Raw genomic sequence first — 18,952 nt, forward strand, 5'->3', positions numbered from 1 at the left:
ACTTCTTATTGTTACTTAGAGCCTTCCTTGCAAGCTCTATAATGTATTTAGTGCCACAGAATCTGGAACCACTCCTGCCAACCATAGATTAAGGAATTACCCAACATGAGTTAATAACTGAGTGGATGCTCTCCACGAGGAAAGGATTGCAACTGGATGAAGACTGCAGTAGGAATTGCAGAAAGAGAAGCTGTGATAATAACCAGAGAGGAAGTGGCCACTAAGGTAGGAGGAGAATGAGATCATATTGTCCAGGAAGTAAGAAGAGATGGCACAGCCATGTCCTACATGGATAGGAGATCAGGAAAATGGGGAAGTGAGAAAAAGTTTACACGTCTATCTAGGACACTTTCAGTGAGGGCAAGAAAAGAAAGGTGATGTACAGTCTTTCTGAACAAGAAAAAAATGATACTTAAGCAAGTATTAAATGTCCACAAATACACTGATGAAGTATGAGTGCCGACTGAAAGCTCTAAACTTCATCATTCAATTAGGCTGTATCAGTAAAGCAAGGTTGCTATAAAAAGAGAAACCTACTGAAGGTACGTCAGCTGGCACATTGTACTTTTCAAAACGGATGCATGTGTTCCGTGGCCAGACAACGGGTTTAAGTAACTCCTGTCCCTGCCACCAGCAAACTTTCTCAATCCCGTGCCCTCATCCTCTAGCTACTTGAATTTCTGTATGTCTGCCTCATAGAGAAAAGGAACCATAAGAATGGCATTTTACCATGAAAGTTTTGGGACTTAAAATGTATCATGGGTAACCCACAAAACCAGTAAGCTACATATAGTTGATGGAACATTGTCTGTCTGAGCCATACTGTGCTAACTTGGCCACCTTGGCAAGTTGAAGGTGATTGGTTTCAACTGGGTACTCCTGGTTCATGCTGACTTGCCCAAGACCAAGACGGTTTTTATCTTTTGACTGTGAAATACAACCTTATCAGAGATACATTCTCAATCTGCTAAGTCTGCTGATAGGTCTATTATGGAAGCTACCCAATGTCATTTTACAATGTTCCACAGTAACTTCCTCCTGGGTCTATTTTGAGGTATACTGGTTTCATTATATTTCAGTGTTTATATCTTTACAAGATTTTTAACTTTATTATCGATAGGTTTATTCATTCTTGTATTACTATGAAAAATCTACTTGAGAACAATGATTTTTGAAAAGCTAATGTGGCAGGATAGGAACATGGGAAAAATAGCTATAAACTAGAATTGCAATTCAGTAAAAAGCAGAAATTTATGTTTTATTCACAAAATTCTGGGTAGAAAGTTACTTAAAACATTTTAATGATAAAAATATGCAACAGTGATTGACAGTATTCTCAATGAAAGAAGATGGGATGTATCAAGATATGCTTACATAATGGAAACATAAAGACATTCTAGCAACTGGTTAACATGGAAACAATTCACAGAACTTTCATACATAAGTTCTTTTCTATTCTTTCTAGTAATAAGTCTTGGCTTGAGTATAATGAATTTCTTCTTTAGTAAGGAAATTTGATCCAACAAAGACAAAAAAGTACAACATCCTTAGATATGCATCAGTTATATTGTTACGCTGGTAAAGGACATAAAGTAGTTTGACTGTAAATTTTGTTTGAATTGGATTTTAGAAATCTGTAAGTTCTTTGGACATAATATTTTTTATAAAACTCTCAGTCACTCACTTCTTCAAATAAAATGATTGCTTCTGGTGTAAATGTTAAAACTGTGCTGGATTCAGTTGTCTTTCAGTTTTGTAATTTTTTTTTTTTGATAAATCTGATTGTACAACATATGGGTACTATAATTATATCTCAAATAAATACATGTTAACATTTTGCCTTTAGCCAATAAGAAGAAAGAGAAAGAACGCCCAGAGATCTCTCTTCCTTCAGACTTTGAGCATACGATTCATGTGGGGTTTGATGCAGTCACCGGGGAATTCACTGTAAGTAAGCCCCTGATTATGTTTTGCAAGCCATGAAAAAAAGTCCTTTGTGAAAATAGGTTTCAGTCAAGAATCACCATTTCCCAAAATGTCAGATTTGATGTTTTTGATAATTTCAAGATGGACTTTGCCTAAACCATAACAGACTGAACTAGAGTGGCAAGAGTATTTTATCTATTCTAATAAAAAGATTGATCACATTTAGTCTTTAAAATTAGGTCCAAAATGCTAATTTACCAAGGTGCAGGAGATGCACTTCTAATAGATATTCCCACTTGAGCTTATTATCATTTAAAGTGAATCACAGAATCATCTATTCAACTTGGCCAGTGAAGACAATCTATTTGAAAAATTCAGGATTTACATCAGAACCTGGATTACCCAGGTCAGCTAATGTTGATAATCAAATCTCTCTGTAAAATTACATATTCCTACCTTTGATTTTAAGACATAAGTTTATTTTAAAGCTTATTAACAGGTATATTTTCTAGACTTTCAGAAATAAATGCTATGTCTCAGGAGGAAATATTAATGGACATATCATGCATGATTTAGTGGCTATGTACTTACTTTCCATATAAACTTGACATATGTGCTATGCTCACAATATACACAACCCCCAATATGCATTCTCTGGAAAGACCACAGGGACAGATCCAGCCTTTGCTTGGATATTTGTAGTGCTCAATAGTAAAAGATCTCACATCTATGATATTTTATACTTTAAAAAAAAATCTGGGTTTTCTTGGATGATGAAGGAAAATCGTGTAGAAACATGTCTGCAATATCAAGTACCTTTTTCCACTGTAGTAAAGAACTTAGTTAAAGTGTGCATTTCAAGATAATGAGTATTTCTGAATGCATAGAGAAAAAAAAAACTTTGATAAAATTAGCACCATGAAATCTTGCATTCTTAAGCCAGAGAGGAATTTAGGCATTAAATAATTGAATATCAGAAGCTCTTTCTGCCCACTGAATACATAGATGAAACATAGGCTAAATTTGGAAATCTGATGTACTTTAGTATCATCTTGATGTTTTTTTTTTAATATTCAATAAGCAAGTGTCCTTTCCCTTTTTACAATAACCTGCCCTTTTAGACATTAATAAATGACTATCCTATTTTGTAATAAGATGGTTGGTGGTGAGTAAACCATGTGATATGATTAAGTGAAAAAAAAAAGGAAATAAATTTGATTTGGAAAAACAAACCATGTATCTGAATTGACAGCCATATTATCTCATTTTTTCAATTCCAGAAGAAAACAATATGAGAATGAAATGGAAATTAAGTAAACATCTTGGCCTTGTAAAGTCAAGTGAGCTGGTTATCTGTGTTTGCAGTAGCAAACAGAACACTAAAAAGTATTGACTTTGATAAAGTTTAGAAACTGGTAGGATTTGACTGATTTCATCAATGGAGTCAGAGTCATTATACAAATGGCTTTGAGTTTGAGCCCAGACTGATTTTTACTATATTCAAGAGTGTTCACTTAGCTACACTTAGAAAATATATAACTACCACCACCAAAATTATTTTTTAATCTGGCTAATTTTAGATTAAAAATGGTGGTGGCTATCTGACATGTGAAACAGTAAAAGCACTTACTCATTAAAAATTATGTCAAATCGGCCCTCCCTGGTGGCGCAGCGGGTTAAAGCACCGCACTGAGAAGCTAAAGCCACCTCCGCATGAGTTCGATTCCCGCCTGCCCCGGAGGCGACCACATGGTGTGGCAGACCTCTCCTGACCCGCCCGCTGCTCCCCTCAGCAGTGTACTTCCTCGATCTGCCTGTTCTGCTCCCCACTCTGTCTCTGGTGAATCCTCTCACCCTCCGCATCTCTGGCCTGTACCCCAGTTCTGTACGAATAAATAAATCTTTAAAAAAAAATTATGTCAAATCATCTTTCCCTTTTGAGAACTTTATCTTTTCAGCTGTGATCTTTTCATTTCTGTGTAATTTTTTTTTAATGTTACATATTTTTCTCCACTTTTTTTTCTTCCTTTTCATTTTCTAATGTGAAAGTTTACTCTTCCACTATTTTCATGTGACACACTGGTTCCTTTCAGTTTTTTCCTTTTCTACTCACTCCAACTTGCTGGACATTTTACGATACAATCTCTCTACTTTAGCACTTTCTTTGTTCTTTATGGGTTTTGGATGGAAATGAAAGAAAGTGAATCACCATCATCTGCTCACGGTAGATGAACTACTTTCACATTGCCATCTAGAACACAAATAACTAACAGAGAAGGCTGGGTGGGGTTTGTGATAGGCAGTCTTAGCAATCATGAAAAAGAGTTTGATATAACTGAAACAAACAGCAAAAATCTGTGCCTGAGCCCCAAAAACTCAATTTGAAACAAAGCAGCTGCTTGGATATACACCATTGTTATAAATCCACCCAACACATAGATAAAACATAGGCTACATTAGGAAATCTGATGCACGTTAGTATTACCTTAATGGTTTTTTAAAATATTTATCTGAACATTTTTAAAGATGCCAAGTTATGCTTTTGAAAAATAACCTGTTTTACTTTTACTAACCTTTAAAAGTGCAAATAATAATCTTTTAGAAGTCATTTTATCAGTAGGATTTAGAATTGTGGCCTAATAGCCAGAGTACCACTAATTCATTATGCATATGTGGAGGGGGAGGGGCCATATTGCTACATTTCATGATTACAGTTGTTGAGGGTGAATTATGAGCAATTTGCTGAACTGCCACCCAGTTGCGTTACAAGAACGTGTTATTTTGTATATTTTGACACTGACCTTGTGTGGCTTGATGATTGTCCTGTGGTTAATTGAACCCAAATAACCTTATACGCCTGATGATATCCTGGGGCCCTGAGATTAACATGATGTTGGGAGGTGAGATTTTTGGTTGCGAACTACTACAAGTCCTTACCCTTTATATTACCATTTTTGTCCCAAATACTTCAGAACTCCCCCTTCCAGACCTCTAGACCTGTGACGGTCGCTTCAAGTCAATCAGAGGGAAAAATGGTATGAGTGATATAAATTATCGTTTCTTATGACAAATGCTTGGCCTGTTGTTTCATGCTGCCATTCTCCTGGGCAACACTGGACAATCCCCAGCTTGATGTACATCTAATTGTAACGGTATACCTGGTCAGGCAACGATAAGTGCTCCTGCTCCTGATGCTCACTTATAGGTCTCCATTAGCTGTCTAGCTTTGGGGATTTGTATCTCAATTTGGAGTAATGGATGGCTTTCTGATTATGTGCCTTTGTGGCATGCATTCAAATTTAAATGTCAGGTTTTATTAACTGGTTTATCTCAACTTAAAAAGAGAAATTATGCCAGCAGTGTAGTTATATGGTAAGTATAGTTGTCTGAAAGATCTTCTGCAAATGACAGCATGTTTGCCCTGCTGTCTAGTGATTAAAAGACTATCACAAAAGTTTAAAAGTGCCATGAGAATATATAATAACTGCGAACATTTTAACGATTATGGTAGTGATCATGCCAGTGATGTCTGCTCTAGTGGTTATGTGCAATGCATACCTGGTTTTGTAACACTTAATAACTCCTTTGGCCATTACAGTATTAACCAAATGCTATTAATTGCACTTAGAATCAGAACTGGGATCATGCATGGGCTCCTGAGTTCAAATTTTTGGCTTAAGGCTTTAGCATCAAATTGCGTGATGAATGCATGTAAAAGTGTCGTTTCACCGTGCTTCCAGTAACCCCAAATGCAGGGAATCAAAGGCATATCCCAGATCAAACCAGTTTGGTGAAAGCATGTTTGTGAAGCATTGGAGATAATATCTTTATTTAGACAAAGCTGTTACCTTATATCTGACCTTATTTTGCGGGACGTGGGACTTCAGAATTGCAGCATTAAAGTAGAAATTACTCATATATGGTTGGAAATGAAATGGTTTCCCTTTCCCTGCTCTAAATACCTAAGAAACTCAGAGTCTGGCTGTGTGAGAAATCCTTAGTTTAGTTTTCTCTAAGCCAGCCATGGTTTTTAATTACCAAGTATTGAATACTCCAGTCCATGAGAACAAATGTTAAATTCAGTGCCACCATATAGATATCCTTTGAATTTTAGCCATACTGACACTTACAATGTGAAACTGAAAATGGTTAACCAGAATTGGGAACTGAAATTTGTAAGTTCATCACATGGCCAATGGCCACTTGTGATCGGCACAATATTAAAACGACTTACAAATTATCATGGAAGCTTTTCATGATGCCATCCTTCTTCCCTCCAAATTCATGTTTCTGCGTTCTGGTAATTTCTCCAGTCATTTAATGGCAATTCTTAATATTTATGGAGGAAGCATCTGGCCAAAAGTGGAATTACACATTCCAAACTTTGCAACATTGTCGTTTTCTCTGTTTTCTTAAATCTGTTGTCCTGTAGCCTGTCCTGCCCCCCCCCAATTTAGTTAATACCTCCCTATTTTCACAAACGCCCCCACTTTAAAAGGGATTCCCCACCCCATCCAGACCCATTGGTTTCATCTCCTCCCACCTTCTAAGTTGTCCCACATTCTGTTTTAACTTTCTTTTCTTTCTTTATTTACGTCCATTACAGCCAGATCTCTATGGCTCACAGATGTGCCCAGGGAAGCTCCCAGAGGTGCGTCACAGGCCCAAAAGAAGCTTGCATCAAAGTGCTTCTTTGAGATGTCATAGCACTGCAGCAGCAGGTTCATGTGTGTGCAGTAGAGTTGTTGCTTGGCTTATCTCACTTTTTTGTTGTCATTCCCAAACTCTGGAGGCCCACGTCACACATTGTTTTGCCGAGACTTCATAGGACAAAACCACATAAATTGTGTCCAGATGCACATCTGGAATCGTGTGCCTGTTTCTTGCTCCAAGTTGCTCTTGGAGGTTGGATAATTATGAAATGGGGACAGCTGGAGGCTGAAGATCTAGGAAAGAAGGCTGAATGCTCAATGCAAAACCAACCTCTTTGTGTAATGGTTGCAATTCTCCTTGCTAACATCTCTAAATATCCTGTGCTCTCTGCTCTAAAAGCTTCAGATTATTGTAAATCCTCCCAAGGCTTTGACATGGTTGCCACAGTCCCCAGGTTCCATGTGGCCAATGAACAAGGCGGGGAGGAATAGAGGAGGGGAGGAGAGGAGAACGCTGCAGGGAGAGCGCCCAAAGCAGCATTAATGTTTACTATGTATCATCTCAGTGGCTATTACTCCTCCAAATTTCTATTTTTTGTTCCTCTCAATCCCCCCTTTATATTGAAACTCTAGACCCAAAAATGTGCATTTTGTAATCACAAAGCATAAACTGACCAAGGGTGAGGCTTTCCTTTTATTCTAAAAGATATTCTGATTACAACATGCCCAGAAACTGCTTATATATTTCCAGCCGTACAAGATCCATTGATCTGCACTATACTATGTTGTGCACAAATTTAGAGAAGTCTTGCTATGTCTGCCCTGAGTCGCCAGAAAAAATAAGCTAAGCCGTAAACATCATTTCATGGATGAGCAGAGTTAATATGGAGGTGATTTTCATGCGCTTTTTTTTTTCTATCACAGTCATACTCCCACCTACCCTTTTTAAGTTGGGTCCTAGTTTTACCTATGTGTTTTAATTAGAGAAGAGAATGATTGCATTATTAAGTTACTAACTTTAAATCTAGAGTGTAACTTCAGTTTCCCGAGTGTAATCCTACAGGTAGCATGGGCTTCTTGGTGAAGAACTTTACTGGAACATGAAAATGCAGCTGCTGAATGTACTGAGCAGCCATTTTTCCCTTTGGTTGTCCACAGGGGATTCCTGAGCAGTGGGCACGGTTACTCCAAACGTCCAATATAACAAAACTGGAACAGAAGAAGAACCCTCAGGCTGTTCTAGACGTTCTCAAATTCTATGATTCCAAAGAAACTGTCAACAACCAGAAGTACATGAGCTTTACATCAGGAGGTAAGAGAGACCTTAGGGTATCGAAAGGTAAAGAGGTAATTCTGGTCTCAGAGCTTTAGGATTAGAACCCGATATCCACAGGGCATTTGACGTCACTTCTAGTTCCCGTGTAATTGATGTTAGGAGATTTACAGAACTTGGGTATTTTTAGAACTCAGATAAAGAAATTGTTCCATGGAGCAGTATTTGTTGGTTTGCATCAGCAATCAATTATTGTTTTGTGCCCTCGGGGCACAAAGAGATCTAGTTGCTTAGCACCAGGCCTTGTGATATATTCATGAAATGAAAGGTGTGTGGATCAAACCATAGTCTCTTAGAATTTATTTCACCCCTTAGATTCAATGATTCATGGCACAGTGCCACAGAGCATATTTTGTGGTTCCCAGCTTATTTTGATCAGATCACAAAATCAGAGAATCCTTGGCTTGCTTTTTACAAAGATTGAAATGACCTTGTTCTTATTACCATGTCTTGACTTTGTTGTGTGTAGGCCATTGTTTGAAGCTTTGACACTCAAATTTGCATGATAAGCATCTGAAAATCATTTACCAAACACTTCTACATTTTGAGAAATATTACCTACTTTGCTTCCTAGAACAATTTATTTAACTTCAAAAGAGGAAAATACCATCATTAATGGCCCAGCTATAAGGAGTCCCTAGCTCTTAGCACTGGATTTAGTATCGGGCAGAATTCAAATCTCTTCAAGAATGATGTAAGGGTATACTTAGAAGGGGAAGGATATCTGAGTTGGCCATAGCAAACATCAAAACCCAAACTTACAGGCTTATGGCAATACACATGCTACCTGAGATTTTTTAAAATGAGAATATTTCTTAAATGCTATTATCCAATGGTGACAACCTAAGACAAAGTAAAAGCCATTGAGGAGAGCTTTTTGTAACATTCAATCTTCTACATGGAATAAAATGGTGGAGATCTTGGTGACACAGCTTACTGTGAAGAAAACTAAAACTGTACTTCAGGCTCACTGCAGAATCATAGCCATCTATAGTTGAAAAGCATTCAAGAAATCAACTCAGTAGGAGCACTAACAACTTCCAGATTCTCAGAATGCATTCTTCACTCCAAGTAGTCACTGTTTTTTAATATTTTTCTTTTTCTGTGTTGAATTTTCTTAACTTACAAAGATGAAATCCTGAAAACTGTGTTAGGACTCCACAGTATCTGAGTTATTGCACTATTCTGAGCTGAGGAAAACTCACCATGTTTTAGATGTGCTCAGTGTTGAGACTGACTAGTAGGGTAGGAGCAGGAGGGGATGGGAAGAGCAGAAGAATGAAGGGAGGAAGGGAAAGCGAGAGGGCATGTAAGGGCAGAGGAAGCCAAAGATCAATCCGGGATCTAGTGATCCTGCATATAGAATCACATGATGGAAAACCGTCAGTCTCAGTTGCTGCACACAGATCAGATCTAGGGTCTTCATTACGGTCTCCAAGATGCCTTGGGGAGAGCACAGTGAGGGTGTCAGGGTGGCAGCATTTTAAGGGGAAATTATGTCATTTTTCAGACTAACTCAGTGAAGACCGAGTTGTGGAATTTTCTTCTGGTCAGACATATGCAGTTTTATTTTTTTAGTTTGCTCTCTAAGTGAGGCAAAAATGACATCTTTATCTTTACTTTTCAGATAAAAGTGCACATGGTTATATAGCAGCGCATCCTTCGGTGAGTGAAAAATTGCACGTGGCTCTATGTTTCCGGACGTATGACAGAATACAGTTGTTCAGATGTAGATTTTAGATACTCTTTTAAAAACAGGTTGTTAAAGGTATACTTAAAGTACATGAAAGTCACACATTTTTAAGTATGCAGGTTGATAAATTTTAATGAATTTATATACCTGCGCTTCCATGACCAAAATCCAGTTTTAGAACATTTTCATCACCTCTAGTAACATGCATCAGGCCTGTTTACAGTTAATCCCCACCCACCCATGCTGACCTCAGCCAATCACTACTGTGTTTTCATAGATTTGTCTTTCTAGACATTTCATGCATATGAAATAATGCAGAATATAACCTTCAGGGATTGGCTTTTCTCACTCAACATCCTTTTCTTAGGATCCTCCCAAGCTCTGTGTATCAATCAGTAGTTTGCTCCTTTTTATTGATAAATAGTGGATATATCACTGTTTAATAATTGATTCGTTGAAAGATCTCTGCACTATTTGCAGTTTGGCTATTACGAATATTGCTACTGTCAACATTCATTGGCTACTCTTCATATGAACCGATATTTCTACTTTTTATATGTAGAATCTTGAAATTAATATTCACAATAGCAACTTCCCTTTACTGAATACTTAGAAATGTACCAGGCACTGGGTTAAATACCTTATAGTCACATAACCTTTCCTACAGACCAATTAGACAAGTTTTACTATTGTCTCCATTTTACAGGTTCAGAGAAGTGAAAAAACATGTCTAGAGTCATAGCAACTGTGCCTCTTAATGTCACCTATTCCAAAAAACTGAAGAACAGTGGAGGAGGTGACTATGTCCAAAGTCACATCCAAGATATGACTTAAAAATAAGTACCCAATTCAGAGTTCTTGGAAGTGCTATTGTATCTGAAAAGATACCCATACATATTACACAGAGTATGTTAGACAAGGTTTTACTTGGTGTGATTTTCATTTTGATACCCTAATAGAAATTATTTCCTGATTCATTTGCTTCCTTAGGAATAAAATATTTAGCATAGTGCAAGTTTCCTAACTATTCAAAGAGTCATGGCTAATCAGGCTGATGCTTTCTTTCATAGAGCTTAATTGCTAGCCTACTTGGACACCCTGGTGGCCAGCATGGCAGCAGTAAATCGTTAGTAGTCAAGAGGAAAGGCTCTGAAATAGTATGGCAGTTAGTAAAAAAGTAAAAATAGAATCACCGTATGAACCAGAAATTCCACTTCTGGATATGTATATATGCCAAAGTAATCAAAAGCAGAGTTTTAAACAGATATTTGTGCATCCAGGCTCATAGCAGCATTATCCGCAATAACCAAAATTAGAAGTGACCCAAGTATCCACCAGTAGGTGATGGATAAATGAAATAGGCTATGTCAATACAATGGAGTCTTATTCAACCTTAATAAGAAGAGGGTTCTGATACAAGCTACATGAATGAACCTTAAGGAAAACAGAAGTGAAGTAGTCTAATTGCATGAAGACAAATGTGGTAAGAATGTATACATATGAGTTACACAGAGTAGTCAGAATTAATCATAGAGACAGAAAGTAGTTACTGGGGGAGTGTGAAATGAGTTGGTTGATGGGTAAAGAATTTTAGTTGCAAGTAGTTCTGGATGTTTTGGAAAGGATGGCAGTAATGGTTGTACAAGCTGAATAAAATTACCACTACTAAACTCTACAATTACAGTAGTTAAGTTGTATGTTATATATTTATTGCCACGATTAAAAAAAATGTAAGTGAAGTTTCTGTTTGTCATATATCTCCATTTACAAGATTACATCTTTGGGGAAGTGATTCAGCTTCTCTCAATCTCTGTCTTCAGTTCTAATTGGGAATAGTCACCTACCCCCCAAAAATGTGTGTGAATATTAAAATTGAAAATGCATATAACATATTTAGTACATTCTTTCATATATTGTATGTTTGTTAAATATAATCTATTACTGTTTCAGAATGTACATACATCTGTGTTTATCAAATGTAAGCTATTACTGCTATTATTTTTAGATAACATGAAGAAAAAACTCTCTCCTCAGTGAGGCTTGTATAAAGCCAATAAACTTTGTGCCTTACACAAATTCCGCCAAACAGGAAAAGAAAAGTGGCCCTCCCATTCACACAGGTCATTTCCCCAAGTCCATGGCAGCTCCCTGGGCCCAGTGAAAATAGCATATGAACAGAGGTAACAGGAAAATGTGAAAGACAAGAATGCCAACCTCCATGGTCAAGACCATCTCTCTCCTGATTTAATTAACATTGGTCCGGTGTGATTCTGGCTAGTTATGCTAGTGGAAAAAAAAATGTTTTTGTAGAAGTCAGTCATTCTAAATACCAACTGTACCAACTGAGATTAGGAAGGTTCCCTCTTGGCTAGTAGGCATGGAGTGATCTTTATACCAGTTTCAGGTTTGAACGAAAAAGCCTAGAACTTCACCCTTTGTATTTGCCACCAGGATGATTTTTAGATACTCTTCAGCTGTATCTACAGCCTCACTTATGGAGGCCACATGTCACCTTTTATCAAGTGCATTAATGGCCTGCCAACCTGATTATGTGTTTTTGCTATCAATTTTAAAGTGATTGTTAAAATAATTGATGTTGAAATTATTTGACTACAAGTAACATGGCTATCATTTCTTGGTAATCATTGTGAATACTCAAGAATTATTGTTAATAAGATAATCTAAACTCCAGTTTGTTTCCTAATATACTGAAATTTTTATAAATACTAAATTTAAATGACTAATTATGTTGACACTTAATAGATATTGATTTAGAAAATTAATTTAGATTGTAGAGTTTTGGCAGCTTGGAGTTGATCATTTGCTTCTGACCTCAAACATTTTTATAGGCTCACATAAAGCTTGTTGTCACTACATATGCCTCATATTGCCTAATGAATAAAATAAGTGTTTAGCCTAATGAAATATAGTGAGATTGAATGTAGGTTCTGCCCTTGACCAAGAAATAGTGATCAGCTACATTCTTGATCCCAGCTAGTGTTAGATAAAACAGAACTTTCTAGAACAAAATAGGAAAGCATAGTTCAATAACCCCAAAGCAACATCTCCTTATGCTCACTAACTGCCTTGAAAAGCTAGTCTTTCCCAAGGCGGCTGGGCCCACTCAGAGTTTCTGATTATTACGACGGAGCCCAAGAATTTGTATTTTTGATAAGTTCCATGATGACCATGATCACGCTGGTGATGCTTTTCTGTAGACCAGATATTGAGAATTACAGCCATAATGCTTTAAACACAGCTTTGGAACCATTTTACCCCTGTATTAACATGAATGATGAAGAACTGACCACAGATATTGTGATTGTTGTCAGTGTTTTTGGTGGTGATATGACTGCAGTTTTAAAATTTCAAATCACCATTTATTTGTAATTAACATCGAATCTTTCTTAATGTAGATGTGTCTCCCATAGCTCTTCATGTCTATTCTCTGAGTGCTGCTTTCCAGTAGCCTGGACAGGGAGGAAATATTTATGGCTTGTTTTTACTTAGTGAATATTTGCAGAGCTATTTTAATACAACATCCATATGCATGTCCAGTTATTTAGGTAAAAAGTAGTCATTAAAAAAAAAAAAAAGCCCTTTGAGACTGATAGTCAATCAGCACATTGTCAATTTACCCAGCACAAACTCAAGAATAGTAGCAATTAATTTGTCTTTTAATATGTTCACTGAGATTAAAAACACTGAACTTTAAAATATTAAATAAATCATTCACCATTTGCACTCAGTAGAAAATTGTAAATATTTATTAATTTCATGGTGTTTAAATCATGACCTGAATTTATTTCTGAATGTGGGCAAGTCCTGGTCATGAAATTATAGATGATTCTATTCGTGTGTGAAAGATGCAGTCCCCTCCTATACCTATGTGCTGAAATATTTTATTTCCCTTGTTGAATTTCTGAAGAAAAACAGTGAGAAGTTCATACTTGGTCTTTCACCTTTGTTTTGTTCTAAGAGTACAAAAACAGCATCGGAGCCTCCTTTGGCTCCTCCTGTTTCTGAAGAAGAAGACGAAGAGGAAGAAGAGGAGGAAGATGACAATGAGCCCCCACCTGTAATTGCACCAAGACCAGAACACACAAAATCAGTAAGTCACAAATGACTATTTTGAAATGACTCAACTGATATCCTTTGCAACATTTACAGAGTTAGAATCTAGCTATCAGTGAGTAGCTATTGAACATTTATACTGTTTCCAGAATTAGAGTATACGTATGATCTTTGTTGTGGTTGCTGTTTATAAAGATATGATATTACTACAGGGCAATGAAAGAATAATGCCAAATAATACACAAATACATGCTAAATCATTTATAAAACTGCTGCAGTAAAAAGAAAATGCAGCTTTCCATAAATGGAGGCACCCAGACCAGAATTAGCAGAGAATGTTTGGGGACCTCAAAACATTAGCTCCTGAGAGCTCTCAGAGGCTGTGTACTTGAAGTGACTAAATTTTATTTTTAAATGGAAAACATTCGCCTTTAAAAACTCGTTGGAGGTTAGGGGAGGCAGTGGGGGGAGATAAAGTAGGTAAATACAGAGGATTTTTAGGGCAGTGAAAATATTGTCTGAACCATAACGATGGATACATTTTATTATATATTTATCCATACGGCACTAAGAGTGAACCATATATAAACTCTGGGCTTTGGGAAATTTTGGTGTGTCTGTGTCGGTATATGAATTGAAGGAAATGTACCACTCTGCTGGGGTGTGTTCATAATGGGGGAGCAGAGGACATGGAAACCTCCATCTTCTTGTCCATTATGCAGTGAACTTCAACCTTGTTTAAAAATTAAATCTTAATTTAAAATAACCCATTGAGAGGACAGTGTCTTGATTCCCTACTCTTTCTTTCACCTGCAGTTTTAATTGTACAACTGTTTGTTTCTGTCCTTAAGATCTACACTCGTTCTGTGGTTGAATCCATTGCTTCACCAGCAGCACCAAATAAAGAAGTCACACCACCTTCTGCTGAGAACGCCAATTCCAGTACTTTGTACAGAAACACAGATCGGCAAAGGAAAAAATCCAAAATGACAGACGAGGAGATCTTAGAGAAACTGAGTGAGTGTTCCCCTCATCACTGCTTTCCTCACACGGGGGTTTCTCATTAACCATTTTCAATGTGAATTGATCCTTCAGACATCTGAACCTGCTTATCTGAACTCCAGACTCTCAGAAGTCACCAGATGAAAAGTTTAGGGTGGGCTGTGTATTCCATATCACACCCACACTCACACTCCTAATTTGACAGAAACTAAATGTTTTCACTTGAAAAAAGTCAATTAAGTTGAAATCTTGACAAAATGAATTACATTTTAAGTTTCATTTTAAGATTGCACTCCCAAAGGGATAAGATCGTCTGTTGAAATATCTTATTATAATCATGCCCCAAGAGCCCCCAACCAATCAATCACAATAGGTAAATCAACCTCAGAGCCCGACACAGTCAGTCAAAATCAGCAGGTTCCAACAATGCAGTCGTTTCTCTTAAATGTCATCTTTACTAAAATGAGGCTTTTAGGTTGGCAAAATCTGCTACAATCACATAGGTCACATCTACATGTACAAAATAAAAGAAAATTTTGAGGCAACTCTCTGAATAACACATGGAAATTGTTCAGGCAATTCATTCATTCTGTCCTTTTACACAAATAGACAGCTGGGCCATGTAAAAGCAAAGTGGGTAATAGGAAGAGTGTTAGCTTAGAATGTAAACAGATACGACCTCCATCTCTGGCCCTGCCACTCATGAGCTTGGTCACTCAAGATTTTTGAGGCTTACTTTCACTATCTATAAAATGAAAGTATTAAAATCTACCACAACAGCTGATTGTAAAAAAGTATGTGAAGTGGCGCACACGAAAAGTACTCAATAAATGGGAATGGTGACTGTTGTTATTATGGCACACAGCCGGCACTGGTGCTGGCAGCATAGCGAATCATGTGAAGTCACTTGGCTACAATCCAGCGATACCAGTTTCAAGCCTTCACTGACAACTGCAACCTAAACTTCTGCCTTGCAAGTCTCAGAATGTGTCACCCTCAGCACTGTTAGAATTTTGGGCTAAATAACCGCTTCAGAAGAAGGGGGTATTCTCCTGAGCTGCAGAGTGCTTAGAAGCACCCTGGCCTGTATCCACTAAATGCCAGCCACACTGCCTGGGTCAAGGCTTCAGGTGTTGCCAAATATCCCCTGAAGGTCAAGGTAATCCTAAAAGTACCCCTCAGGCTTTCTGCAGCTTACAGCCCTACTGCTCTCTCCTTTTCTGAGGTCTTTCACAGGGCATGAAACTCCATGGTCTCCTATTCTGTAATTGCATTCTGGTATTAAATCTTAGCTTTGAAAAAAATTGTAAGTATCTTGGTGGTAGGAAATTGTTTTCTATCATTCTATTGTTTCCTTCAAAGATTCTTGTATAGAACAGAAAAGTAATATGCATGTACTGAATGCCTTGTACGTACAAAGCACTTTATTAGGAGCTAGACATACAGAAAAAGAAGAGTCTCTGTCTTTGAGGAGCTCATCATCCAGAGAAGACTAGTACCTGTGATATTTACTGCAATACAGGCAGTAAAGAAGGGCTCTTATCTTGGACTGGGAGAAGCAAGAGCTATCCTGAGGAGGTAGGAATAGGAGTTAGATCAGGTGTGCTGATAGTGGATAACGAGCAATTGGTGAGGTGCTTTTGCACTATGATTTTAATGAGGATTCACCAAAGACAGAGTGGAAAGCAGAAGAGGCAGATGGAAGATGTGCACAGCCAAAGAGAGCAATAGGCCAGACAGAAGTCTGCTGTACCATGTGGGTCACCTCCGGGGCTGGGGATCGAACTCACACTGAAGCAGCTGCGGCTGGCTTGCAGTGCTGCACTTGAACCCATTATGCAGCCAGGCAGGGCCGAGAGTGCTTATCAGGCTGAGCTCATCTGCAAAGTCGCTCTTCCTGCTCTCACTTCACAAACACCCTCCTCTGTGCCATCCCTGTGTATTTACTAGGTAAACTTAGGCTAAGCAGTGAAGCCCCCAGCATCAGTTTCTTATCTGGAATAAGAATCATAACTACATTTTAGGACTCTCTCTATTTGATGGATTTTGGGCAGCTCAACCTTTGGCTCAGAGGTATGTATTAGAATAAAGACCCATTTTCAAATTATAGGCCCATTGCTCCCAGGGTTATCACTTTGGATACATTATTTAAAACTGTTCAACCTTTTAATTTACAAAAAAAAAAGAAAGATAATAATAGTACTAGCCTAATAGTATTTGGACAACCAAATGAGAATAATACATGCAAAAACCTCAGCAATAGCGTGGAGTCCATAGTAAGTACCCCAAAAGTGATAGTTACTATTTTATTTTTTATTACATCAGTATAAAACCTTACACAGTGAGACAGGTTTTGAAATGACTGATAACTGGGTAGGAGTCATAGACCCAGATGAGCTGTATGTACTTGGACTAGTCACTTAATTCCTTGACATTTCAGGTTTTTCTTCTGAAAAAATGGAGATAACAATGGCACTAATACAGGGTTTTAGTGAGGCCTAAAGGAGGCAAAGTAGCTAAGACATCTCATACAATAAATAGTAGCATGAAATTACGATGCTACTTTTGCAAAACGAGAGCTATCATAGTTTTCAACATAAAAAAAAAAAAAGGCAGCAGATCTTCCCATGGGGAAAAATCTAAAACAGGAATAGTCTTTGGTGGGTGATGCTTGCGCAGAAGTCATGGAAGGCCTTGTTACCAGGGACCCCGTGGAGCCTGGGGAAGGGGCAAGAGGAGATACAGATATGGACTACAGCTGATACTGGTGTGGACCCCCATGAGCATGGGGGGTGGGCAAGAGTGGTAGCCTTCCCTTGGTCTCGGGATCTGATTACCCTGAGGTGGGCAGCCCAGCCCACAGAGTCACAAAGCTATTCATCTTCCATGCAGACACCCATTGTGGGGCCAGCCAGGGGACCACAAATGCTTGGAATGGGCAGATCATCTTTCAGTATTACACAGACAGATAGCCTGTGTCTGGCTTGTTCATTATGGCCTGTCTGAATCTATTGGAAAATAAAGAAACCCTTACATTTTAGTGCAGAATTTCAAAAGGTGCTGTCAGCAAAATCGTGCAATTCAGGAAATTTGTCTTCGACCTCCCTCCTCTGGACCCCACAACCACCACCTTCTGTCTTTTCCTCCCCCCACATTCCCCACTCAAAACTTTCTCCAGTTCACTGTCAGAACTAATGTTAATTTAGGGAATTTGCTTTTTCTCAGAAATTAAAATCTTGATTTTACTCAATGGTTGGAGTTGAACTTAGTCTAATATGTTGGAGAATATATTGATAGACTTTTCCGCCAGGGAAGCCACATTGTGAAGCCTATTTTCAAATAGTAGTATTTAGTGATTTCTTAAATTCTTGTACTTGAAAATGAATAGTTTGTTTCTAATTTAGGAAATTGCTCTGTTAGGAAATTGTTCTGGTATTGCTAATCATTCTTTTTTTTTTTTGGCCTTTTGCTTTGAGTTCCTGGTTTTTGTTATTTTACCCTCCCCCCCTTTCAGTGTCACCATGTTTTTCTTTGCTGTAATTTACAACAGCAAATTATAACGGCTCTGATGAAAGCGGTCACTTTGAAAGCTGGTTTAGTGTGTGAGGACTGTAAACAGGGCCTCGTGTGTACTTGCCTCACATCAGTAGGTGGCAGTACACACTCTTTGGTGGAGGATAATGGGCGTGGGGACGCCATTTTATTTGAACAGCAGTTAAAATTCAAAAGCAGGTTCTCATCAACATGGTTGTCTTTTGGTAATCCTCATGACAGGATTTATTTCCAGTTGTTGTACTTTTTTTTTTTTATCCTGCATACCATGGAAATAAAGGTTGAATAATTTACTACCATAAAACCTCATTAGCTGAACCCTGCCAATTGGGTCATAATTCAGAAAGTGGCTTGGGCTGAAGCATATTTGCTTTTGTTCAGACTATGGAAAAGAGTTTGCTCAGCAACTTAATAGTGTAACTTTCTTAGAAGACTATGAACTGTTTAATAAAATTATGGTCTCAAATGACTTTACCGTCATTTTATTAAAAAGAGAAAAGTCCAGGCCCTTATCCATTAATGGCTGGCTTGAATAAGGATAGTTCCCAGTGATATAGAAATCTGTTTGAGAAACTGAAAACTGAAATAGCAACTTAGACATTGTTAAATTGGTGGCATTCTATAGAGCTCAAGTAAAATACAACCTTGAACCCCTGTCTTAAAACATATGGCATCTAGGGCCCTCCCTGGTGGTGCAACAGGTTAGAACACAGCACTGTA

At 37.8% G+C, this 18,952-nt stretch overlaps 1 protein-coding gene across 5 annotated transcripts in view; it reads left to right on the forward strand.

The window, feature by feature from the left end:
• PAK3 (p21 protein (Cdc42/Rac)-activated kinase 3) overlaps positions 1 to 18,952 on the forward strand; it is a 227,842-nt gene that overhangs the window by 163,984 nt on the left and 44,906 nt on the right. For 4 of the 5 annotated variants that reach the window (XM_004685713.2, XM_004685712.2, XM_012727145.1 and 1 more), the window contains 5 exons: positions 1,847 to 1,947; positions 7,737 to 7,890; positions 9,539 to 9,576; positions 13,584 to 13,715; positions 14,530 to 14,695. In XM_004685713.2, the coding sequence (XP_004685770.1) occupies positions 1,847 to 1,947; positions 7,737 to 7,890; positions 9,539 to 9,576; positions 13,584 to 13,715; positions 14,530 to 14,695 (591 nt within the window). Of the gene's footprint in view, positions 1 to 1,846; positions 1,948 to 6,532; positions 6,578 to 7,736; positions 7,891 to 9,538; positions 9,577 to 13,583; positions 13,716 to 14,529; positions 14,696 to 18,952 lie in introns of all 5 variants that reach the window. The other variant, XM_012727147.1, reaches the window with a different exon arrangement.

The sequence above is a fragment of the Condylura cristata genome, unplaced genomic scaffold (genome assembly GCF_000260355.1).
Source record: "Condylura cristata isolate star-nosed mole 26May11 unplaced genomic scaffold, ConCri1.0 scaffold00019, whole genome shotgun sequence".
Taxonomy (NCBI): domain Eukaryota; kingdom Metazoa; phylum Chordata; class Mammalia; order Eulipotyphla; family Talpidae; genus Condylura; species Condylura cristata.